The following is a 25,894-nucleotide window of genomic DNA, read 5'->3' as shown; positions in this document are numbered from 1 at the left end:
CATTGTTCTGCGGCTATACTTCTCAATATTAAATGTGGCTATTACTCAATGCTACACTATCAAAATATATAATTGGTCAATATATTAGAAATAGGAATGTACATATTAGACTAATGTACATACATTGTAATATTGTTTCCAAAATTCTATTCACAGTAAGCTTGTTTGTGTTTTATTGGTACAGTGGCTGCTTGCCTGAGAAACTCGTTTCTGGAGGGCAGACGTGCTGTGTGACGTGGCACGAGGGGCGGAAGAGCTTGTTTGTGTTTTGGTTCTAAGGGGAAGTTGCGAGAAGAAAGAAAGGAGGAGACGTGACGAGATTGTTGAAATTATTTTCTTGGTTCCCCAACACCACCTCACCACAGTGCCCAGGGTTCCGTGTGTAAATACTACAGCGGCGGTGTCTAAAGTTCCAAACATCGTCTGGCTCTCAGGTAGAGTACTTGACATGAATCGACAACTTGTGGTTTCCAGCTGGCTGACTGGCTAACGCTAACGTTTGCTCAGTTGTCATCAGGGACTAATGTTAGCTAGCGCTGTCGCTAGCTGACTCCAGCTAATGTCGGTGATGTTTGGTAGCTAAGGGAATGCAAAAATGCAGGCCTTTGTCACGTCTTACCGAGCCCAGCTGTTCCTATTCTGTGGTGATGTGGTTCCATTAGCAAGCGTTTGATGCAGCAAGCTGACAGGACGAGCATGCAGTTGACTTTGTGGTGGCGGCTAGCTAACAGCTAAATGGGTGGAATCAGGTCAGTGGGTGGAATGCTAACAGTTCTAGCAAGCTAACGTCAGTTTGTTAATTGAGGGTTACTGCCCATTAAATAACATTAGCCATCCAGCACAACAATTCAGTTTAATGACGTTATCTAACAATACAGCGACAAGCTTGTTAAGTCATTGTTTTATGCAACGTTTGCTGAACCTGTCGGTTGTTTGCGTTTTTCTTTAAAGTGGCTGGGAGGCTGTCGTTACTGGTCAGTTGAAAGCTAAGGTTGGCTAACAGCAAGTAAGCTAACTAGCTAGACAACAAAAACAAGTTGGAAAATGGCGTCCTCTTCTAAAATCAAAACACATACATGACTACAGCTAACGTGAGAAAACGTGTTTACTGTCAACTAATGACAGTCAAATTAAAATATTTTGTTGGCATTGTAATGCGCAGCGTTTGTTGACAGTCCCTGTCATGAGTTTGAGTAAACGCAGTTACTGTTGCACTTTCTTATACATATTTGTTTTCTTCTTGATTGCCTGTGTTAAATTTCGTGGTAAATATAACGTTAAAGGATAAATGCCCGACCTAACTAACTGGTAACGTCCTCTTTGGTCACGTTCATGGTGGGCTTTGTGTCCCAAAGCTTTTTATTTAAAGGACAGTGATCGTCCTCAGTACCGGACATGTTTTGTTTCTCTAGAAAATAATTTGACACGTATGTGAATGCTTTTTGTAAGCTAAATACCTCTTTATTTTGTTATTCATTCAGCAGAGCTTGTGGTCTTGCAACACAAATTAAGGTGCACACAGTGCAGAAATTTCCTGCAGTTGTCCTATTTTTGCTCTTGTAGCACTAAGCTCTCTTAATATGCCATCAGGAGATTATACATAACCTATTGATGCGTTAATGTATTGGTGACTGACATAACTATCAAAGTCATGAAGCCAGCAGTTGACAGACTGACACAACACTGCAGGTGATTAGACTTGTCTTTGCTTTTATGTATCCCCTTAGTAATATACATAACATAATATGCATCTGTACATTCTAACACAGTTTCATACAACAACCTTATACAGTATAATGTACAACAACATCATCATAAACTGTGGCCTCAAACTCAAACCACAGAGGCCATCAACACCGAGATCAGCAAAAATGTGACTAATATGCTTTACAAACGTGGCCTTTTTTTTTTTTTTTTTGCTGAGCCATGGTACTTTATCACATCAGCGAGCATATGTGAGAAGCATCTCAAACACACAGATAAGGTATCTCTGTGTTTGTCAGCAGCCATAATATTTGTCTCCTGCATGAAAGAGATGTTGGGGGGGTACACGGTGAAAATCATGATAGTCATTTTTGTGATAAGAGATAGAATTCAACAAGTCATGCTCTGGACAAATTCTACAGATTCGGACATAGACTGTGATTATCTCCTGACAACAGCCATCTATTGTGTACAAATTGGTCACCAGTTCAATCCTAAATAAGTGACTAAGAAATTCATGAATGCATGGCATGTATGCATACAGAGGTTCTTGCGTTGTAACATGCTCAAGTGATGTGGGTGGGTGAAACCTCCTGAAACCGTTGTGGTTCTTGACAAGGGTTCATTTGCTTGCTGTTACTGTATGTGGTTGTGGTGGGCTGTCTTTGCCTCTGTTAATGTGTCATTCATGCAGGCACTGTTCCACAACTGTGGAAAAATTGTGTCAACATTTGCGCAATTATATTTAAATGTGTTTTGTATGCTTGAAGTGTTTTCAACATGAAGTTAATTAGCTGAATTTAAATGACTTGCAAATTGGTTTGCAATAAATTACAAATTAATGTACTTTTTCCTAACAAATAAAACATAGATAACAAAAGAAAGTGAATTTATTTGATGCATTGTAAATGTAATTTAATTTAATTAAGACTAATTTATTTAATGGGTAGTTTGAAAGTGAACTTGTTTATTGCTTTCACAGGTGACAGTCATTCTTTACACACCCGTTTTCTTTTTTGCAGTGGGAAAAGGTAACTTAGTGAATATGCAGTGTTGCTGTGGAAGTTCTTTAGAAGCCTGCTTTTTGTCTGCAAAATTTCTAAAGTGCAGAACGTATCAAGGTGTGATACTGCTGGGTGTGAAATGCATCACCTTCAGTGCAGTAGTTCTGTTTTGAGTGGACTTGATGGACATTGCCAGTCAGGACAGGGGGAACCAAACAATACCATCAATATTTATTAACAACAGAGAATAGAGAGCGACTCTAACTACAGGGAAGTTGAACGTTAATGTTTCATATGATGCTCCACTGTGTAGATGTATTAGAAAATCTAAATTAATGACTTGATCAGTTATCACTGAGCTGATCTACAATAATCATTTCAATATAGTAGACCCTCCATATGGGTTAATATTGCATCAATTCAAATCCATCAGTCTCACTCTAATTTGTAAGATTTGATTGACTTTTCAACTTTGTTGTTACTGATTGATTTATTCTTTTACATAGTTCTTGGTTTTGGGAAGTCTTCTCATTTTATGGCATGATCTTATTCTAAATAGGTCAAAAACACTTGGTCTCTTTGTCAAATCACTCATGTAAAATAATGAATTATTCTACCCTTTAGTCATTTTAAACTGCATCAGATGAGCTGATGTTTGCATTCTGTTCTCTCAACATCCTAAGAATTCTAGAAATGCCCAGTGTCACATGGTCATTGAGACAAGCCAGTGAAAGGGTTGTGGCTTAGACTTGTATTTTACACAGTTAGAGTAACATAGTTTAAACCCTGTTCACTTAAACAGAAGGAGGCCAGTCTTGCCACTTTCTTTCAAGTGTTAAAAGTTTATTTTCATGCATTTTATACACATTACCTTTTGACAGATCAAGTCCTTTAACTCTACTTCCCTTTGCATATTGCCCATAACTGAAAACCACCACAAAAATGACCAAACAAAGTGATTATTGTCTCGAGGTTTTATTGTTTTCCCCATTTTGCACATAGTAATACGATAATTCTTTAACACGTGTATTGGAAACCAAATATTTTGTTCTATTTTGAGCCATGTAGAGTCCCCATTGTGTCAAAACAAAGAAAAAAGCAGCTTATTTAAAGAACTGTTTACATCTCTGAAACAAAATTTCACCCAGTATTAGTATTTTGTTACCACATGTGTTTAAGAAACACAAAATGTTGGAGCACTATTCACTCTAAGCAGATAAGTTTCGTTGTGTTTATTCTTGGAAACACATGTTCATTTCTCGTTTATAGTCAACCTATTTCTTCCTTTGCTTCTTGCAGCAGAAGTCCTGATAGTGAGGTTTGGCACACAGGACACCGGGGGATCTGACTAGGTCATGGCCAATCGGGGAGGTGCTACGAGACCCAATGGACCCAATGCAGGGAATAAAATCTGTCAGTTTAAGCTGGTGCTGCTGGGAGAGTCAGCCGTTGGGAAGTCCAGCTTAGTGCTGCGCTTCGTCAAGGGTCAGTTCCATGAATTCCAGGAGAGCACAATAGGAGGTGAGCAGGCTGTTTGCAAACCAGGCTATTTCTTATGAGCTGCCGAGTGGTTGTAGATCAAATGTGTGTATTTCTGTCTGCGTTTGCCAGATTTTTCCTTTATTCAAGTAGTCACTTCAATCATGTGAGATTCTGGATAAGGTGCACCTCCTTACAGCAAGTTGGTTGCATTGTTATCGACACAGCTTCACCTTACAATCAAATTTTTAAAACTGCAAAGTCAAATAAGTTGTAGAACCATTTTGTTTCATAGTCGGGATCATTGCCACATTTGTTAAGTGGGACTTGAATGAGTTCCAAAATCATAAACTTAATCAACATCTGCCTCCTTTCCACTTAAACTGAAATTTATTTCTACAGTGCTGGCTAAAGTTTGTGTCACATAATGGAAAACTTACCAGTGCTTTGTGTTGATATATTTAGGACCTGTTTTGTTTACATTGCATTGCAAAAGGTATTGCGTTGGTGTAGATATTGATTATCTAATGCTGACTCACCCCTCATCTTATCCTTCCTTTTCAGCGGCCTTTCTCACCCAGACAGTGTGTCTAGATGACACAACAGTGAAGTTTGAAATCTGGGACACTGCAGGTCAGGAGCGTTACCACAGTTTGGCACCCATGTATTACAGAGGAGCACAGGCCGCCATCGTGGTCTACGACATCACAAATGAGGCACGTTCATTCACCCCTAACTATGTTCATGTGTTTTTTTATACATTACTCTCACTTTAAGTTGTACAGATGATACTTGCCATGTCCTCAAGTCAGATTACTTCAGAAGTGTGCAACAAGTTATAGTTCAAACACAGCTGGTGGCTTATACAAAAATGTCTGACTGAAGTTAGTTACAGTTACTGATCACACAACTCTTTGCAGGAATCCTTTGCACGGGCAAAGAACTGGGTGAAGGAGCTGCAAAGACAAGCTAGCCCTAACATAGTCATCGCTCTGTCAGGAAACAAGGCTGACCTAGCCAGCAAGAGAGCTGTCGACTTCCAGGTCAGAGCAAACTGTGTCTTGACTGTTATTTTCTGCATTTCTTGGGAAGACTCATCTCCTCCTTAGAGTGGATACCGCTGGTTGTGTTTCATATGATTACATTCAGAGCCTAAATTACAAATGATTATTCCACTAGTGTTTACTGCCAAGACTTGCAGTCTCAGTAACACATCTAATTGTCTTCTCCTGTCCCTGAATGCCTGCGTGTGTAAGAACATATTGAAAACTCATGGTCATCGCATTGTGTTGACAGGATGCCCAGTCCTACGCAGACGACAACAGCTTACTTTTCATGGAGACGTCGGCCAAGACATCTATGAATGTGAATGAGATATTTATGGCTATTGGTGGGTAATTCTTGACACTTATTCATAGATTTTGCCAGTGCATTTGTTAACTGGCAATTTGTGCCAAAATGATTATTCCTACTGCTGTTTGTATGAGTAATTGTAAGTGTGTGTGATACTTGGCTGAAAGTTACTTCTTTTGTAATTTCTGCACCATGCAAAGGAAAAGTTGCACTTTCTTTTATTGTTAGTTTAGTTTGGTTTGTTTTTTTATCTCCCTTCAGCAAAGAGATTGCCGAAGAGTGAGCCCCAGGCTGCAGGAACCAGTACCGGGCGGAACCGGGGAGTGGACCTGACAGAAGCTGCCCAGCCAGCCAAGGCGCCATGCTGCAGTAACTAACGTGAAGAACGCCTCTCTCCCTACCAACCTGTATAGCAGTAACTAATGCGGCTGATTCCCCCGATGCCACTGCAGTTACAAATGCAATGTGTTGTACTCTTATCTCCAATTCTGTCATTTGCAAAACAAGAAAACATACCCTGTGCCCCCCCCCCCCCCCCCCCTTCTTTTGCAGTAACAAAGTCAATGCCATTACACTGATTTCTGCCTCTTTTCCTCCATCACGGTTCTGCTGCTACTTGGTCAAGCCCCTGAACCATTCTTTCCTACTTTCTGCCATCCAGCTTGTTACATCTGTCAGTTTTTATTGATAGATTAATGATAGCAGATATTAGAGATATTAGTGCACCCTGCCTTCCATCATCTTCCTTCCAATGTGCAGATATGAGTTTCATGTAGAGGAAGTGATCACTTCCCTTTTTCTGGGATAGCTTAAGACTTTACTACTGCATTTCTAATACCAGTCTTGTTTTTGTTCATTTTTTGATAACTTTGTTAATTGTTGTTTGCTCTAATTTTGTCAAAATTATGGGTGCACATACTTGTATACTTACATGGCCTGAAATAGAAAAAAACAAAAACTGTGTTTTACCTTTTGTCTGCAGTTGCACAGAAAAAAATGTCTATTAGAGACGAGGAGTGTATTCTTGTGAATCTTGAGAAAGGGGAATGGGGGAGGGCGGGGAGAGAGAGAAATAGAGGAAGCCTAAGCCCCACACCTCTCTCCTGTCACTGGGACCCTTTTATCTCAAAGCATTCATGAACTGTAGTCCTTTTAGATTCTCTCTCTCTGTTTCCCTCTGTCTGCCTGCCCACCCATGCTGTCCATGTCCTTTCCCCCACTAAACCTGAAGTAGCATTAGTGTACATTCTCTTCTACCACCCTGAGGCTCCATTCTGGGGCCATGCCTGCTTCTAGCTGTCCCTAGTGGCATTGTGCAATGTTTCACAGTATTTACTCTGTGACTTGAGTGTCTGCAAGGACCAATGCAGTACAGCAAAGCCCCCTGTTCCACCCAGTTTTCTCCACAACAAGGCACAGGGGCCTCTGAGATACACATAAGTGTCACACCTCCCCATCTCCTGATGCAGTGTCCTTTCATAAATCATGTGTAGACCATCCCTCTGTGGTCATACTGTGGTCTCTTGGTTTCTTGTCTGTTTCTGAATGATTTAGTTGATGCAGATGACCATTTCCATTGTGTTAATGTTTGTGGACCGCTGCTGGGTTTGCACCTGGTAAAAACAAAGGTGATGGTAGTGAGTTGGGAGTTGCAATATGTATGGCTGCTTCATAATCACCTTTGAATCATGATTATTTGTCATCATCTTTTGATTAGGAAGTGCTTTAGACACAGTCTTGTGTCAGTGTGTACAAACTGGGCCTGGGCTGGCTGGCTGATGACAGATTTCATAAATAGACTCACTCACTTGTGCCCATTTGTTTGTGTGTGTGTGTGTGCGCAAGCGTGCGTGTGCGTATGTACTTCTTTCTTCTGAACCCTATCAGACGTAAACATTACTCTGTATGAGCACACACGGTCTGTTACACCTCTCCCTCACCTTACCTTTGTTGAGCACATCTTGTTCCCCTGTCCCAGCCCCACCCCCCATACACACGCACGCACACATACACACACACGCATGCATACATCATATGGTCAATTATGGTCAATAACTCTTTACAAGTCTGTCTTACTCATGCCTTGCACTAATGATGCTCATGAATATATCCTGTCATAATTACAGCCAGTGTGATATAAATATATATATATATAAATATAAATATATAAATAATATACTGTAAATAGGGTGTTGCAGTGTAGTCTACCTTTTTTTCGATTTACCAATGACAGGACTAATGCTTGCTAGGGAGTTGTCTAGATAATCATGAAAAGAACTGTACAGTTAGCAGAAGAAAAAAAAAACAGCTACAATCTGGTTTGGAGTTTTGTTGCTGTTCCTTTTTTTCCACACAAATGGTTAAATTATAATCAGTGGTGGTCTTTATAAATGTATGTAGTGTTATTAACAAAAAAATGAAATTGCATTTATTTAGTCATCTGTCTTGTACCTTTTTTTTCTCAAAAGAAAAAAAATAATGCCCAAACATTTTGGTTTCTGTTTTTTAACGTTAGCTCTTTGTTGCATTTCACTACTTGTTTTTGTAGTGGTACCAGGCTCCGATGCCAGTACTCCTCCCTGTGAGTCGACCTGAACTTCAGAGACTCTGGTGGTGAAAGCTTCAGAGGAGTCAGACAAAACACAAAACAGTTTTTGATTAACCACCAGTCTGCCCCTCCATAACATCTCAGTAACCTTGTGAAGGTATTGTAGGAGCAGTGTAACAACTATCAGCCGGCACGATGGTGATTCATGAATAAAAGAATTAACACATAATAAGGATGTAAATTCTATGTTTTGTTTTGGGTTTTTTTTTTTCCATGAACACTTAATTGCAGCCGAAAACATTTAAATGCAAGCATTTCACAGTACTGTTATGTAATGACCAAATAAATACTGAAATAAATTTGATCATTTATTATTGTAATCAGGCTGTGTGTATGTGTGTGTACGTGTGTGTGAGGACTTGGTGGCATTTTCTGAAGACCCCTCCACAGAAGGGGATTGTGACAGCTTTTTTGGTTATTGTAGGTCATGGTTTACAAAGGTTATTTTCCTCTGCTCTTAACCAGATCACTTTTCTCTGATGTCTACATTTGATTTGATGCCCATTTTCTTCTATTTTCATATCTTAAGAAATTGTTTTATGTTTTTTAAAAAAATATTTTTAATATAATGTGACACTATTTTTAATACAGTCTATAATACACTATTGGTCGTTGATATAAATTCCACAATTCCCTTTAAGTAGCATGAAATTGCCGTGATTCACCAGTCACAGCGCGCTCAGACATGGCTCCGCACACCGAGCCACACATATTCTATTACATATGACCTTGAAATTTTGCTACAAATGGTTGCATTTTGTGACCTCTCCTCTCGGAATTGTAGTGGAATTGGCCTATTCCATTTGAGTCCCCTAGCGGAGGAAAATGGGCCTACAGTGAGAAATTGAAAATAAGGATGAGCGCCATGTCTGATCCTCCGCTTGTGAAATAGAGCGAACGGCAGAACGAATATTTCCCGGGCCGGGGGTCCCGTCGGGGGTTCGGTGTGAATCATGGCCGACAGCGCTGGGATTCAGCAAGGTTCGCCGGCCATCGGTGCAGCGGGCTTGGTTCCGGCCGCTCCTGGAGCCGGGGGGACAGAGGGCTCCGGCGCCGCTGGAGGATCCGCACGTATCGCCGTGAAGAAGGCGCAACTCCGCTCTTCACCTCGGCCAAAGAAACTGGAAAAACTCGGAGTGTATTCATCCTGCAAAGTATGCTCTATTTGCAGATCACGCACTTTCCAAGCAGCGGCTTTGAGGGCTTACTCTTTAGAAATGGTATTTCCTGGGCTTGGTTGCAATAGTTTACAAAATGCAAGCGCAGCAAAGGAAGCCATTGCCGCACTTCATTTTTTTCATTTTGCATGCACGAGCCAATTATTAGAAAAGCGATATCAGTAATGTTTTTAATGAAAGCGTTATTATCACTGCAGGACTTTAAGCGTTGGCCCTCCGGCTGCAAGCTGTTTGTTCACTGTTACTGTGTTCCTGGCTAGATGGGGGGTTGGTGAACGTAAACATTGGCTTGGCGCTGGACTTGGGAGTAGTTGGCTGTGTGCACCAGGGCTGCATCCCAATGTGTGTGTTCGTGCGCGGTCCAATGCTTTCCACAGGAAATGTTACGGTGTCCCGGTGCCGTCTGTCAGCGCACGGTGTTACACAGAGAGGGTTTTATTGGGTTTATGCAGCGTATGATCCGCAGAGAGGGACGGGGTCTTTGTTTTGACAGGGTGACAGCTGCTGGGGGGGGCGGAGTTTGTTGTTGTTTCATGGCGCATGCTCAGTGTGGCAGCGCCAGCTGACGGTGACAGGCCTCCTCAAGTCCCGTTACTGTCCAAAGTCAGTCACAACAAACCTCCATTAACCTGAGCAGTGTTGTCACGTTTTAATACGCATGTATGTTTGCTGCAATGGCCCCTTTACTGTGTGAGAAAACAATACATTATTAATACAATGTTTAGTACAATTGTATGGTAAAGAAAAGTGGGTAAACTTTGTAAGTGACTGATAACAGTAACTCCACCTGTCAGTCATAAAGCATCAACCAGCTTTACAAACAATGAATAACCTCATCTGTGCTTGTTTTTCCTGAAAAGATCAGTTTATTGCTGCTCACTATGACGATCAAGTATGAATGTACAGATTAAAGCAGAGGAGGTGGTTGATTTGGTTGATGTACGGCAGCTTTACTCTCTCATCTTTATTCCCACTTGTACTCACTGCAACTCTTTTGTCCTAGGCTGAGGGAGCCTGCAAGTGCAATGGCTGGAAAAGTCAGAACCCCCCTCCTACACCCCCACGAACTGACCAGCAGTCCGGCACAGTCAACCTGCAGGAGCCGTGCCGGAGCTGCTCTCACACCCTGGGTACGTCAGCAAGTTTAGGAAAGAAGCTACAGCTGATAACAACACTAAACAATGCAGAACATGCTGTGTATGTGGTGCCACTGATGAATGAAGAACATCTACTATTCGCATAATAGCTGGAGATTTACCGTCTGTGTTACAACCATTTTTAAGTCTGTTCTTTTCTTCGCAGGTGATCATGTGACCCATCTAGAAAACGTATCAGAGGAGGAGATGAACAGACTTCTAGGTATTGTCCTGGATGTGGAGTATCTGTACACATGTGTGCACAAAGAGGAGGATGCTGACACCAAACAAGTCTACTTTTCCCTTTTCAAAGTAAGCCTCTGATCTTCCATTCAAAATATACAAACGCAGGATTTTGCGTCCCACATTGCGTGCAAGTGAACACACCCTCTCTTCTGCTTGTTTTTCAGCTGTTGAGGAAATCCATCCTGCAGATGGGTAAACCGATGTTAGAAGCACAGGAGAGTCCTCCGTTTGAAAAACCCAGCATCGAGCAGGTAATCACATGTGCATCAGCTGTAATAGAAAAGCAGCACAAATGAGTGTTTTAGTTTGTCCCGTTTATTTACTTTCTCTTTCCCAACAAGGGGGTGAACAACTTTGTCCAGTACAAATTCAGCCACCTGCCATCAAAGGAACGTCAAACCATTATGGAGCTGGCCAAGATGTTTCTCAACCAGATCAACTACTGGCAGCTGGAGACGCCCTCCCAGAGACGCCAGAGGGTTCCCAACGATGATGCAGCTGGATACAAAGCCAACTACACCAGGTAGCAGCGCTGCCAGATGTCCTGTTAACATGCATCACACCTGTTCACAGGCACAGGTGTTTACACTGAGTTATTTCTGTGCCCCAGATGGCTCTGCTACTGCAATGTGCCTCAGTTCTGCGACAGCCTGCCCCGGTACGAGACCACTCAGATCTTCGGCCGGACGCTGCTGCGTTCGGTGTTCACTGTGATGAGGAAGCAACTGCTGGAGCAGGCCAGGCAGGAAAAGGACAAGCTGCCACCCGAGAAACGCACACTTATCCTCACACACTTTCCCAAGTAAGAAAGGCAGAAACTCTGAGATTTCACACAGAGAGCTATACCACATCGTTAAGTATATGTTCAGACTAACATGTAATTAGCCACAGAGCAGAGGCACTCACTCCTGCGCGACAACATGCATGCACACTCTCAGTGTCAAATAACACAGTAGCCACATACTATGCGTGCATGCATGCCTGACACCTTTTTTTTTTTTTTTTTTTTTTTTACATGAAGTTAAGTTGTTTGGTTTTCTGTGGTTCAGGTTCTTGTCTATGCTGGAGGAGGAGGTGTACAGCCATAGTTCTCCCATCTGGAGCCAAGACTTCTTGGCAGGAGTGTCAGGAGGGCAGATTCCTATCCACACAGGTAGCACACACCCTCACAGGATTAACAGACGCACACCTTCACAGACACACCCTGCCCAAGCTCATATTTTTATCATGTGAGAATGTCACTTTTCAGCTAAAGAGAATGAAAACATGTTCTTCCAGTATGACTGTGTTCTCTGGTGCTTTGCAGTTATCAGTGCGCCCCCTGTGGCCAGGCCATTGTACTACAGCACCAGTCCACTGTCAGTGGACCCGTCCACCTGTGGGAGTGTCAGTCCTGCCAGGAAAACAGCTTCCGTGCTCGAGCCAAACCCAGGTATTAAAGTCAAACCTGCTATTACTGAGACGGTTACAATGATTCCACGTTCTTACATAACCTCTCACATCTGACAGTAAACAGTGAGCAGTCATTGTGGCACTTGCACCTGATCCTTAGTAGCTGACAAAGGTTCATATCCACCATCTGACCACTTGAAGTCTATCTCTTGCCTCAAAGAGATCTTGTTTTGAAACTGAATGTCCAATCCATTTCCTTAAATTCACGTTTGAATTTTAGCCTAGAAACAGAAGTGAAATACTCCTCAGAACTGCCACCTAACACACTGAAAGTAAGTCAGTTCTGCCGTCATGGAAGGGCAACAAATGCCGGGTAACTTCCTGTTTGGATTCAGATGCACTGCTCAGCTGGTGAGAAGGTGTAAAAGAGTCATGTAATGAGGATGACTACACTCCTCTGTGTCTATGCATCCTAGTCGGAGAAAAGCGCAAACCCTCGGAGCCTCTCCCCCACGAGGAGAACAAGAGACCCAGGGTGGTGGGTGACATCCCCATGGACCTCATCAATGAAGTCATGGCCACCATCACCGACCCTGCTGCCATTCCAGAGGTAACCGGTGATTCTTGGTTAGGATCTCCATTGGCCTGAAGGGAAATAAATCTCAATACAAAAAAAGCAGACAGTAGAAACAACACAACCTTTGTCTCAGTGATGTAAAGTTAGAGTCATCAGAAAGATTTTTAGCTTTGTGAAAATCTTAAAAAGCTCCTAGAGAAAATAATGTTCCTCCTTTGGCAACGTGGATAACAGAAAGAAAGACGAAATGTATTTGACTGCATTTGACTATCTTATGTTAATGATCTACTTGTAAGGCCAAGATCTATTCAGTATCAGCAGTGATGGGCGGCAGACCTCTGTATGAGGAACAAAGGTGGTCATCATCATTTAATGCCCTCCTTCCTGTGCAGACCAGCCTGCTGTCAGCTCACTCTGCGCGCGACGAAGCCGCCCGTCTAGAGGAGCGCAGGGGGGTGATTGAATTCCACGTGATCGGTAACTCCCTGAACCAGAAGCCCAACAAGAGGATCTTGATGTGGCTCGTCGGCCTCCAGAATGTGTTCTCTCACCAGCTGCCTCGCATGCCCAAGGAGTACATCACACGGCTGGTCTTTGATCCGTGAGTGTTAACTGTGCTTCACCGTCACGTTCAGAGGTGGAGCGGAGGCGCACCCTGACCACGAGTCTTTTGTTTGACAGGAAGCACAAGACGCTGTCACTGATCAAGGATGGCCGTGTGATCGGGGGGATCTGCTTTCGGATGTTTCCGTCGCAGGGCTTCACAGAGATTGTCTTCTGCGCCGTCACCTCCAACGAACAGGTCAAGGTGAGAGCGCTTCTGTGTCTCAGCTCGGGGTGGAGTTTGTGCTCTGTGATTGGTCAGTTTTGACGTGTGCCTTTTCTCTCCCGGGCCGTGTGGTTGTAGGGTTACGGGACCCATTTAATGAATCACCTGAAGGAATATCACATAAAGCATGAAATCCTCAACTTCCTCACTTACGCTGATGAGTACGCCATTGGCTACTTCAAGAAACAGGTAACGTGTTTGTGATGTTATGGTTGCTCTGGTCACATGAAGCAACAGTCGTCCTTTTCACCATGTTTAAAACTTTAAAAGAAAATCTGCCAGTTGAATGAAGATGATTTCGCTTGCTTCCAGTTTAAATCAAGTTGTTTTGCACTTCATCATACCTTGTTTTACACATCGCTACTCATTACCTTTTTTTTGTCACTTTCTGTTCATATTAACAAGCTCTTTAAAGTCACGAGGTTGTGTGTTTTAAGAGGGCTCATTCGTGTCGCGATCGCATGGCCTTGTATGTACAGCTGCGAGAAAAGAGAACTCTCCTCCCTCTTCAGGGTTTTTCGAAGGACATCAAGGTTCCCAAGGCCAAATATGTGGGCTACATCAAGGACTACGAGGGAGCCACGCTCATGGGCTGTGAGCTCAACCCCAGCATTCCCTACACAGAGTTCTCTGTCATTATCAAGAAGCAGAAGGAGGTGTGTGTTGATGCATTCAAATCAAGTATTTAACATTTAAACGCTCGCTTTTCTGTTTTTGTCCTCGCACTCGCAAACTTTTAATCCATTCTCGTTTGTCGCCCTCAGATCATAAAGAAGCTGATAGAGAGGAAGCAGGCTCAGATCAGAAAGGTCTATCCAGGGCTTTCCTGTTTTAAGGAAGGAGTTCGGCAGATTCCCATTGAGAGCATTCCTGGCATACGTACGTTACTCACTAGCTATTGACTTAGCGTACGCAGTGTATCTTTCTCTTTCAATATCTCTCCTTTTGGGATGTCTTTAGTACAGCTGAGTGATATATGAGAGTTTATTTTCTTTATATCAACAGGTGAAACTGGGTGGAAGCCTGTGGGCAAAGGGTAAGTGTGACTCTACTGTATGAGGTTTAAACTTTGGTTTACCCATGATGACGACTTTTAACCCATGTTTTTCATTTACAAAGCGTCCGTAACAGGATGAGAAATCCCTCATAATGCTTTCACTACTGTCACTTACCTGCAGCACACGTGCTTGTCTGACCCACTGTTGTGTTACTTATCGCGCTTTAGGAAGGAACTGAAGGACCCAGATCAACTGTACAGCACTCTGAAGACCATCCTCCAACATGTGAAGGTGAGACACACACACATGCAGTGTACCTGTCACACACACACGCACACACACACACACACACACACACACGCTTCATTCTTACCAGACGGGTCTTTATGTCTTAGAGTCACCAGAACGCCTGGCCTTTCATGGAGCCTGTGAAGAAAACAGAGGCACCTGGGTACTACCAAGTCATTCGCTTCCCCATGGGTACGTACACAGTCTGCACATCACAGTCACCCGACAAGAGAGCAGAGGATTTAAAGTGGAGCTCATTTGCCAATTGGCAGACCTGGTTATTTACAATATGGCTGGTTAAACATTACTCCACAAAGGGAGAATGTGAGGTATAAAACACTGCAGGTGAGGGTCAAGTACACATGCATGCTGTCAGACGGCAAATATTTCAGTCCATTCAAAAATCCTTCCCACTTGTATTTTGAATTTTTAGATCTAGTGCAGATCTTTTGAAATAAGCATTTTCCCTCAAACATTTAGCATACTTTTGTGGTTTTCATTCATAAAAGATATTGTATTGTAAAGTGTGTCCTTTGTGCATCAAGAGAGGAGTTGAAATGTTCAAAAGCAGACTAAATGATAGACCTTTTTTTCCCTCGCACAGATCTGAAGACAATGAGCGAGCGACTGAAGAGCAGGTACTACACTACGCGCAAGCTGTTCATGGCCGATATGCAGCGCATCTTCACCAACTGCCGCGAATACAACCCTCCGGAGAGCGAGTACTACAAGTGTGCCAACCTACTGGAGAAATTCTTCTACACCAAGATCAAAGAAGCAGGCCTCATTGAGAAGTAGCTGAGAGGAAGAAGAAGTTTCTCCTCCCCTTAACGAAGGACGTCCTCTGATTAGAAATGGTGAAGGTTAGGTTGCAATGCAAAAGACAGCAGTGTGCATGGAGATGTTAAGAATAGGACTACTGATTCTGGAGCAGATAGGTTTCAGAAACACATATCTTAATGTAAAAGGGGTGAACGGGTGTCAGATCAGCACTCGTTTAATGTTTGATGCATGCTGGCCCAGATCCTGAATCAGTAGCTTAGACTGATATTTACACTGAAAGACAGGCCACAAGGGGAAGGCCTCATGGAAGGCCTGTGGGACTGATGCTGACAGTAAGCAAAAGAAGCATTGTGTCTTCATATTTCATCACATATCCCAGAGTCCCATGGAAGCGCAGGACAATGGAAGGTGTCACAGGAACACATATTAAACAGGGCAGAAAGCGTTCATAATGATTTTAATGTTAGATGTTGAACAGAAACACAGAACGACAGCTGATTGGAGATTCACCATACACCTTACTTTGTCTCTCTCCGTCTCTCCTCTCCTCTTCCTCTCTCTTTCATCCCCCCCCCCCCCCCGCCTTTTTGAGTGTCTGCCTCATCCTCTCAGTTGACTCAGGTAGAGTTGTCATGAGCAGTAACCACAGTCATTACAGTCATTAGACAAGTGTTACCTGTGAGGGACGTGACTGAGAGTTCAGGTTTTTCCTGTCGGGGTAACTGTTCCTGTGAGCGTGCGCAGCGTTAATGAGGTCAAAGTTTGTCTGCAATGAGTTCATCCTGCCAAAAGAGGAAAACATACTTTAAATTTGTACAGATTTTAATTATTTTAAAGCACCTATACCCACTGTATATTTTAAATGTGTATATAACATATATTTTCTGTTTCAGAACTAAAAAAAATTATGCTTTTTTTCCAGTAAGCCGCATAGGGCCGTTTGACTATCGAAATGCACTTTTATTTTTCCACGTATTAGTTAACATGAATAAGAGCGTCTTCTTTTGTTTTACATATAAATTACCGCTGTTGACTAAGGATTAATTCAATTACCTAGAGTTTATTCTTATTTATGTGCTGTAATTTAAAAGAATTATGCTAAAGACAAGGTCTTAATTTATTCTTTCTTATTTTTGTCCTGCAGATGGGAGATTGATAACTTTATACTTTGGAGATAAATGAAAAGATTGTGCAATACTATGTAGTTTTGCTGTTTTGTAAAAAGGTGTTTGTACTTTTCAAACTTTAGGAAAAAAATTACATTTTGTAATGTCTGAAAAAATTATTTCATGATCTTTGTACAATTGGTTTTAATGACATAGTATTAGCCTATTTTATAGACTGAATAAAACAGAAGTGAGGCTGATTCACTGGCTTTTACGTTGTTTTCAGTTGCAAACATGACAGGACACAACTTTTACATGCCTTTAGAGGTCTGATAAGGGAAACCGTTAGACCACAAGATTATAATCATGGTACTTTATTGCAAGTTTTTTTTTTAATTTGCATTGGCCATGTGTCATTTTATTAATTGAACACCCTGACACAAACAGAGTTCATCTCCACTCTGATGTGTTCAGCCTGTCAGGGTAAACAGACGCCCCCTCTACTGAAGCTCACCGTACTCATGAATTTCATTGTCATTCTACATCAGTTATTAATATAAATGGCAAAAAAAAAGCAAATGAAGAAATCATGTTGGTCAAATCATACTGAAGGCATGATTAAAGAAAAAGATACAAGTTTATTAGATGACAATAATATAGTCATATTCACAATGTCATAATAAAAACAGACGGAGTTTAAGGGAAATAATGACCTATACAATCAGAAAATCTGGCCATCTTCAGAAAATAGCCATTACTACATTTACAGAGAGATAAGCTGGACGAATGGAGGAGAGAGACTAAAACTCTCAAAACATTTAAAAACCGATCACAGTTTATCACAAAAAAACAACACTGAGTGAAAAACAAAATGACCACTTGTAAAAACTCTTCGAAAACACTTCCAGTGGCAGCCAACAGTCAGTCAGGGTTCAGAGGAGACAACGAGGTAGCTGCTTTCAGCGACACCCAACAAATGATTCATTGTATTTCTCACAGAACGGCTGCTGGCTGCTCGTGGAATTCCTTGATTTCTTCAAAGACTTCCTGCCAGACTTCTGCTTGAAAATAGGAGAGCGGAGGAACTGCAAGTCTGTGAACTTGTCTCCACGCCGAAGTTTCCTGTCAAGAGGAGAATGTGACTGTTTAGCATTCACACAATAAAACAGCTGAACTTAATTTACACTAAGACCAGCGTCAATGTGGGAACTTACGCATTTAGCGTGGGTTCCTTGTAGTCCACTGCCATGGTGCAGCGCCGCTTGCGAGCAGGGACAGGGGTGGAGCATCGTGCATCAGAGGCGCGTGAGCCACCACAGGAGAACTTGCGACAGGCTGCAGGGGACAGATTGGTCACATCACACAGACTCAAGCCCCGCCCCGCTGTCCTTACACCAAGCCCACCTGTAGAAACGTGAAGAAAGATGTGATCCAAAAGCAAGAAGGGAAAAAAAACAAACAGGAGCTGTGTGCACAATGAAGTGAGGTGATAATACAAAGACAACATGGTCCGGCCAAGCCTCCCAAGTGCTCACTGATGTTGTGACAAAGCATGCAAATAAACTCACGTTTCTTGCATGTTCGGACCCTCTGGACATTAGACAGGACGTTGTCTATTCTCATCATCTCAGCTTCAACCAGAGGGCTGACAGGGGGCAAACAATCCTCTATAACCTCTCTGTGAGGCTCTGAAAAACCAGGACAAACAAACACATGTAACCAACCCATCTTTAATCCATAAAATCATCATGAGCACAAACAGGCACTCAAGCCCCAAAACAACAATTTTCTAAACAATTAAACCAAATGTCTTTGTTCCAGGTCACAGAAAATATCACAGTGAGCTCATTGTGGGACAAGATGACACCAGACAGCTGTCTGGGTGGCACTGAGGATCAACAGTGTTTGAAATCTAGCAATCTAGGGGGGGTTTCAGTCTCCCGTGTGGCATTAGAACCTGAGCACTACAAATAACAATGCTACAGGAGACACAACGTGGACATGTTCTTAAACATTTACTCGCCTTGGTGGTTTTCGTGTCCCATCCCGGCTGGGTCAGGGCTGTTAGAGAAGCTAGGATCAGGGGAGTGATGGAGACCAGCTTCTTCCTTTTCAGGCTCTACTCCCCTAGGACTTGGCTCCTCCATAAAGACTACAAAACCGTGAAAAAAATGTTCAGCAACAACCATTTCAAGTCTCTTAAAGTCAATAACCACAAATTAAACATGAAGCTGAAGTTAGGAACCATGAACCTAAAAGCTCACCAGAGATCTCGGTCCTTGGAGGGACGTTTTCTTTCCGTCTCACAACTTTAGAGGGCCGGCCTCTGCGAGTGGCGATCACTTTGGTTTTATCAGGGGAAGTCTGTCTCCCTCGGGTCTTCTGAGGGACATACAGGCTGTCCTCTGATTCAGAAGACGGTGATGACGAGCTGGATTCATTCTGGTTGAACGCTGCGGCCGATGCTTCAGTTCGGGCCTGTCCTCTTTGTGGAGTCTCTTCGCTGATGGGCGCAGCCGACTGATTGTCCTCTGCCTTGGCCCTGAACGGCGTGACATGAACCGTCTCCTCGCAGTCAAAGTCAAACGTGTCATTAAATCCCAGTGATGTGTTGAGCTTATTCACCTGTGAGTTAGGCACCGCTTTGGCCCGTGTGGCTGAACGGTCCCGACTCTTGGAGCGGGCTCTGGGTTTGGGATTCTCCCAAGGTTTCTTTAACGGGGCACGGTCTGGTTTGCGGCCTCTCTCTGGTTTCCGTGCAGCCGGTTCTGGTTTGGTGTGGGGCTGTTGTTTCCTGCTGGGTCGCTGCTGGTTGGTTTTTTTGGGTGGGACAGGTTCAGGTGTAGAATGCTGAAACTCCTCAGTGTCACCAGGACCTTCGAAATCTGGCTCTACCCCTTGCTGCGGCTGATTCAGATTTCTATCGTCACCGCTAATAGGACTTGCTATCAAAGCACTCAAGCCTGCCGTGGGGTCTCCCTCACCCAGCAACCTCTTCTCTTGCACCCGCTCAGACATCCTCCTGCTTCTTCTATCCGCATGGCGACGCCTCACACCCACTGTAGAAGGCAAAGTTACCTGCTTGTTACATTGAGATTGTCCATTCTTTTCAGAGGGTGGTGGATCTGTGAAGAAAACAACAAAAACATTATAATTACAACAATTTAGGTTTTAGAATACATGCAATAGCTTTCGAGAGAGAGTATGTTTACCTGCACAAATTGGTGAGGCTGTGCACATCATAGGCTCATCAAGGTTCTGGCTGCTCCGCTTCCTCCTGTAAATTGAGAAGTAACGGATCCTGATGATGTTAAAACTAAAGGATAAAGAACGTCATAAAATGTTACGTGATGCATTTTTGTTTTAAAGCGTTACCTTGCTGGATCCACATGGTGGTGGGGTTCAAGGATGTTTGGAGATTTAGTCTAAAGCAACAGACAAAGAAATAAAAATATGTTTCCTTTACAATGGCAATGCTTCAAAATCATTGACATGTTAGCCAGGATTAATTAAGCATCAAACAAAGCACGGGGCAGACCACAGGTCTCCTGCCCCTGAGGCACTCACTGCCAGAGCTTCCTGCTCTTTGAGCTTCTTCTTGAGCAGAAGCAGGTGAAGGAACAGGGCCTGCTGCTCCCGTTTCAGCTGCAGGATCACTGCATTGGCCTGCCTCACTTTTTCCTTTTCAGCCTGCAAGGCTACAGCCAGCGTCTTGTTGTTCTGCTGCACACCCTTCAGGATGGTGTGGGTGGAGTTAGCCGCTGGGAGAAAACATGAGGTTGGGATGTTAATTACTTGTTCATCGCTAAACTTCATCTTCATTATCAACATCCCTTAAATAGACATTATCAATATAGTCTGAATTAAGTAGCAATGACTGTGAAGAATGAAAAGTGTGATTCGTGTCGTGTAAGATAAATTCTCACTCATACAGTTGCTTTTGTTTATCATCCTGGACCGTCCTCTGCTGGGAGCTGAGGCACTGGCCAGCCGTTTGTTCCTCTTCTCCTTCATCTTCTCCTTTATGCTCTCCAGACTCTGCTGGAAGGACTTCTTCTGGGCCCGCTCTTTCGCCATGGCTCAGGATCTTTGATTACCACAAAGTTTTGTTTACGTTATCCAACTTACCAACAGCATATCATAGCGATGAACCACGACAAAATAAACGAGGAGGCTAACATGCTACCTGGGTTAGCATGCAGTTAAACGTTAACTTCGGTCTCAAAACGCTTTCCTCAGTAACGGCGTCATATTTGAAAGGAAAAGTAAAATTAAACTTACCAGCAAGTGTATATCAGCAAGCTATTCGATGTGTAAAATATCGCTTCACCAAATGACGTTAGTGACTTCAGTTAAGCAGCATAATAGTCCATTTTATCGCAGCTTCCTCATCTCTCTGCCCGAGTTGACGTTCGAATTTTGAGCCGCGACTGCCTATTGGTAGGAATTCAACATGACGTCACTTCCTTCAAGTGGAACGACTGTTCGCTAGATGGCGCTAATGTATAGGAGGAAAAAAGCACATTCTCCGCAAAGGAGATGTAATTGATTTGGTATTCATTATTCGTCTGATCATTTGAGACTAAACAGTGGACTAGCACACAGCACACCAAATATCTAATTATAATTCTTGGCCATTCAATCAGCCTCTTTTCACCACTTTCCTGTCTGTCCGCTTGTCCGTAGAAAACAAACAAAGTGGCGCATGTACCACTGAAGAATGGAGCTGTAGTAAATTTCTTTGAAAATGGAAATTAGATTAATTCTCATCAAGGGTCAGGCACTTTCAGCTCCTCTGAAATGACTAATTGAGTATTTATAATGGACTGCTGAAGATAAGAGCTTGAGTGGTACTCTGGAAAGCGCTCCGCTGCATGTGAAGAGAACTGATAATTGTGTTAATCTTATATTCCTTGAGGTTTTTTAGAAGCTCTTGTGGTTCTTTCAAAATGAGATTAAACAGTAGCTCAAAAAGCAAGTCAGTTATTGGATGAATTCAGATTTTAACTTGAGCCAAAAAGTCTCATGACACTAAGTCCCACTGTCCCGCTTTGTATGTTTTTTTTAAAACAGAGGTCAAATACACACACAACTTTCTCAAAGTAAACCTGCATCCATGGCACAAGTACCCATTTCTACCCTTTTTAGGTTTTGCTTAATGAATGTTCTGCAAATATTGGATTACACTGAATCACTGAGTCATGATCTCATTTACTTTCCCAACTGAGAGTCACATTGGCATGTCTTACTTGGCAAGGTGCAGGGAAGAAATTTGCACCTTTCCTGCATGGTTCTGCAGCTAACGTAACATCCATTTGGACCTTCTGTCAGCGAGGATCCAAAAAAGTGTCCATGACAGCCTACTGAATGGCATATTGAGGCTACAGAGGGCGCTTGGTAAATCTTGGGTGTTGTCAGTGTCACCCACTGAAAACAAATGACTTCAGCAGGGCGCCTCAGCTGTGAAACAGGCTGGCACTTTCGGGTGAGACCCCTTGAGTAAAGCCTCCAGACAGTTTTTGATTTAGCTGACTTTTCTCACAAATATTTTGCACTTTGCCTGCTCTCCATGGGATTATTTCCATATTTTGTATGCAAGGGTATGTAGCAGGTAGGCTTTATTACAAACAAAATGAATAACATTTTATTACAGATTTTTATTACAGAAAATCCCACCTTAACTGCAGCTAACATCATAACATCATAAGTTGTTTTGTTTTTTTCTAACAACTGTGCACTTCTAGTATGCATAGTGGTCTGAGCATGTTGTCTAGGTCTGAGTGCTCTGTGACTACGTGAGCCATACAGACCTGTAATGACTCACTGTTTTAATAATAAGATCACTTCTGTTTACCTAAAAGGTGTATTATTCTTGCTAAAAGCAAGTAAATGTTACAGCTGTTGCCTCACAGCAGGGAAATTGTGAGTTTTGCATTCTGCGTGTGAGAGTGTTTTTGTGAGGCTGTGTGTATTTTAAAAGGGGGGGGGGGGGGGGGGGCGCATAGACAGCCAGAGGGACTCCACAGGTTTTAGCTCAGCTTGCCTTAATGGACAGATCCATCACACCATCATTTCATGCCACCCCTGACTATCCACGTGTCAGAAGCAGAAAGAGAAAAACTTATTGTCACAGGTGCAGGAAAAGGGCAGAATAGGAGGGACAGATTAAAGTAAAAATGGGCTGGTGTTGGAGCCAGAGAAATTAGAGCACAAAGAACAGATGATATGGACATCAATGCAGGTGTCTACATTGCCTTTTTTGGTCCAACAGTAACCAGTACATGTCTATTTATTCACTGACACGATGCACTGATATCATCATTATTAAGAGATCACAAACTCATCTCTGTCCAATCAGATCTCCAGTTCACCCACTGCTGTCCAGACAGTCTGACTGGCCAATGAAAAGATCATCTGCTTCTCTACCAGATGAAAAGTATTAGCTCTAATCTGTGCACTCGCCTCAGCTGGGGCCAAGAATACACAGCCCTACTTTTTAATATGGAAAATGTGCGTATGGTGCCATACTCAGAATTTATGGTAATGAAATCATAACACAGGTTGTGTAATCAACCCCAAAAGCGGCCTTTAAGAGAGAAAGAGCTCAGGAAATCAGATTATGAATTGTTTTATGGTGCTTAGGTTGATGGGAAACTGTGGGACAGATAACCACCACCTACATCTTTATCATGTTTCTTTAGTTTTGCTTATTTGACATTACAAGGAGGACATCAAACCACACTGACCTATGAAAAATGAATAACATGAATCATGAATAACACAATAGAGTCCAAGGCTTCTTTCCCAGCATTATACTGCCAACAAACCAACACACCTGTTATGTAAATTGCATTAAATAAATACAATTACGCAAAGATAAATATACAAGATAATGTCTAAAAATACTATTCATTGGTGTTCTTATTCTTCCAAAATTGTAAGCCATAATGGAAACTGTTTTGCAAGAATATAGTGGTTAATTATGGTTCCAATAAGCAAAGGTCGGTTATTACAAATTAAAAGAACAGGTACCCATGTTTGTTTTAAACCTCAGCAAACACAACACAATCTGCAGTCTGGCTCAATGCTTAATCAGTGTTAAATTGAATGCCCCCTAAAACCCACATTATAACACAATCAATCATCTAATTAAGAAGTTGACAATATTTAAAGGGGATAACTAGTCCACTGGTGCAGTGATTACTGTAATTGTAGGGCTATTACTATAAACCACAATGTATTTCAATCTTGCAGAGGAGCTCTAACATGGCAATTTTTCTCTCTATGGGTGTAAGGAAGACCAATGTGTGACTGCATTGCTAACAAATCAAACTAGAGGAGCACTGCTTTACCATCACAACCTTTTGAAAGCAGACAACAGCAGCACTGAGCCCCAGACACACAATCAACTCTCTGTGGGGAGCGACTTGGTCATTATGCCTTACAGCCTGCTCTTGAACACCCCGCTGAGCCATTTATTTCACAGCCAGCATCCCCTCCGTTTACTGATCTGTTGCTCCATGCCATACTGCTGCACTGCCTCCACAGCAGGACCGGAAAGCTTCACAGGAACTAAAAAAATTTGTCTGGAGCTGCAAGGGCAACAGCTGCTACTTATGAGAAAACTGGAATTGGCGGCTGTGTCTGAACTTGCAACTTTTGCTCCCTGGACAACTGTGCAAGCGTGTTGACCCCGACAGATGGTGTCTGTGCCACAGCTCCTCTCTGCCCATCACCTTTTGTCCACCCACTACAGTCGAAGAAACACAGCTCTTAAGAGCAGCTTTTACAGGTCTCGTGGTGTAGGAGTGCCAACCTTTTGATGTATAATACCTGTTCTAGATGTTCACAACGATGTCTCTGGATGGGTTAGTCATACAGAGGAAAATACACACTCGCAATGTTTTTAGTGGAGTATTCAGTGCATTATTTGTCATCGTTTTTCATCTGATCCCTGTAAATGAATGCAATATTAATGCAGACTGTGCAGGTGGCTTGCCACACAAATACATTTTTAGCTTGGCCTTTAAAGGAAAAGTTTGACCTTTTGGGAAATACACTTATTGGTTTTCTTGCTGAGAGTTAGATGAGAAGAGCGATACCACTGTCACGCCTGCACAGTAATGTTGAATACATATGCAGCTGCAGCCAGCTGCTGGTTAGCTTAGCTTAGCTTACCCTCTGTAAAGCAGCGACTTGTCCTTCTTATGCTAAAGGTGCAAATAGACATACTGTTTTATCTTTGTACAAAGCTAGGTTAGCTGTTTCCCCCGCATCCAGCCTTTATGCTAAGCTAAGCTAACTGGCAAATTTAACATGCGGATGTGAGAATGGCATAACTCACTTAAACTTAATATTATTTAGACAACTTTCATTTGAATGCAGACTTTAAAATGTACTTTGTAGAGAAAGGTTGGGGTGAGAATACAGATCGCAGTTGTATTTTAATTTTTACTTTCCAGCCGAGTGTCATAAAATCATTTTTTCCTTTCCACATTTCTGCCGGTTGTAGTCTCGTTGCACTTACTTGAAGTGCAATGTGCAGAAGTCAAAATGCTGCATCCTCACGCCAAGAGTTTATTACAGTCTTTTTCTATGTGAACAGCAAGCACTCACATGGCACGCACAGCTCTGCTTCGTACCTTTTGTACTCTCTCCAGGTAGCAGAGAATGAAAAACTCCCTGGATGCCAAGTAAGACTTTTGTTTTTCTGACATATGTTTATGCGTGCATGTGCGCGTGTCCGCCATGAATTTGATAGAGTGGTGAGAGACAGAGAGGCGGTGGAGAGAGCAGCCATGAACATATTGTGAGATAACGAAAGAAAGATGACAAAATGTGAAGAAGAAAAGGCAGTGAAGGCTGGCGAGGGAATGAGCCAGGGAGTTAAGGGGCCAGAGGAGGTCTGGATTCCGACAGCCTGTGGAGAACTGAGCATCCCACACACAGATGTTCACAATCATCACCCCAGACAATTAATAATAATAATAATGACTGCTGTGACAACTGGGAGAATCAGGAGGCAGTGACTGATTGGAGGATAATTCTTTGAATTGGCCTGTGGTATTATTTGCTTTGGAGCAGCGGCGCGAGGCAGAAGCAAAAAAATTCAAACTAATTAATCCAGTTTGGTGTCAGATGTCTGATGAAAGACCAAAAGAAGAAGATAGCGTGAGAGGTCACAGACAGTTGAAAAATCAGCAATCACACAGC

The 25,894-nt window shown here is 42.6% G+C and overlaps 3 protein-coding genes across 4 annotated transcripts; 2 read left to right on the top strand and 1 right to left on the bottom strand.

The window, feature by feature from the left end:
* Nucleotides 1-255: 255 nt before the first annotated feature.
* On the top strand, nt 256-6,334 carry rab5aa (RAB5A, member RAS oncogene family, a). Of its 2 annotated transcripts, none has more exons than XM_076754903.1 (6): nt 256-434; nt 4,008-4,229; nt 4,752-4,903; nt 5,108-5,230; nt 5,484-5,577; nt 5,802-6,334. In XM_076754903.1, the coding sequence occupies exons 2-6, from the start codon at nt 4,064-4,066 to the stop codon at nt 5,915-5,917; spliced, it is 651 nt and encodes a 216-aa protein (XP_076611018.1). In that variant the 5' UTR covers nt 256-434; nt 4,008-4,063; the 3' UTR covers nt 5,918-6,334. The 2 variants fall into 2 exon arrangements, with proteins under 2 accessions (XP_076611018.1, XP_076611019.1); XM_076754904.1 differs by having other exon boundaries at nt 307-434; nt 4,011-4,229; nt 5,802-6,067.
* A 2,480-nt stretch (nt 6,335-8,814) lies between these two features.
* On the top strand, nt 8,815-16,941 carry kat2b (K(lysine) acetyltransferase 2B). Its single transcript, XM_076754882.1, has 18 exons — nt 8,815-9,302; nt 10,330-10,456; nt 10,629-10,774; nt 10,873-10,959; nt 11,050-11,231; nt 11,319-11,510; nt 11,758-11,861; nt 12,015-12,140; nt 12,577-12,710; nt 13,070-13,278; nt 13,359-13,485; nt 13,585-13,695; nt 14,019-14,162; nt 14,271-14,385; nt 14,512-14,542; nt 14,732-14,795; nt 14,900-14,984; nt 15,397-16,941. The coding sequence occupies exons 1-18, from the start codon at nt 9,102-9,104 to the stop codon at nt 15,588-15,590; spliced, it is 2,379 nt and encodes a 792-aa protein (XP_076610997.1). The 5' UTR covers nt 8,815-9,101; the 3' UTR covers nt 15,591-16,941.
* Nucleotides 16,942-17,464: 523 nt separating this feature from the next.
* Nucleotides 17,465-21,052, bottom strand: sgo1 (shugoshin 1). Its single transcript, XM_076755145.1, has 10 exons — nt 20,963-21,052; nt 20,614-20,768; nt 20,249-20,442; nt 20,057-20,106; nt 19,894-19,958; nt 18,946-19,806; nt 18,705-18,833; nt 18,250-18,369; nt 17,896-18,085; nt 17,465-17,803 (listed from the first exon to the last, which is right to left on the bottom strand). Exons 2-10 carry the CDS (start codon nt 20,756-20,758, stop codon nt 17,641-17,643), a joined length of 1,917 nt encoding a protein of 638 aa, XP_076611260.1. The 5' UTR covers nt 20,759-20,768; nt 20,963-21,052; the 3' UTR covers nt 17,465-17,640.
* Between the last annotated feature and the right edge of the window lie 4,842 nt (nt 21,053-25,894).

This window comes from Chaetodon auriga, chromosome 17 (assembly GCF_051107435.1).
Source record: "Chaetodon auriga isolate fChaAug3 chromosome 17, fChaAug3.hap1, whole genome shotgun sequence".
NCBI lineage: Eukaryota > Metazoa > Chordata > Actinopteri > Chaetodontiformes > Chaetodontidae > Chaetodon > Chaetodon auriga.
The sequence above is the reverse complement of the archived record's forward strand: the minus strand, read 5'-3'. Positions and strand labels throughout refer to the sequence as shown.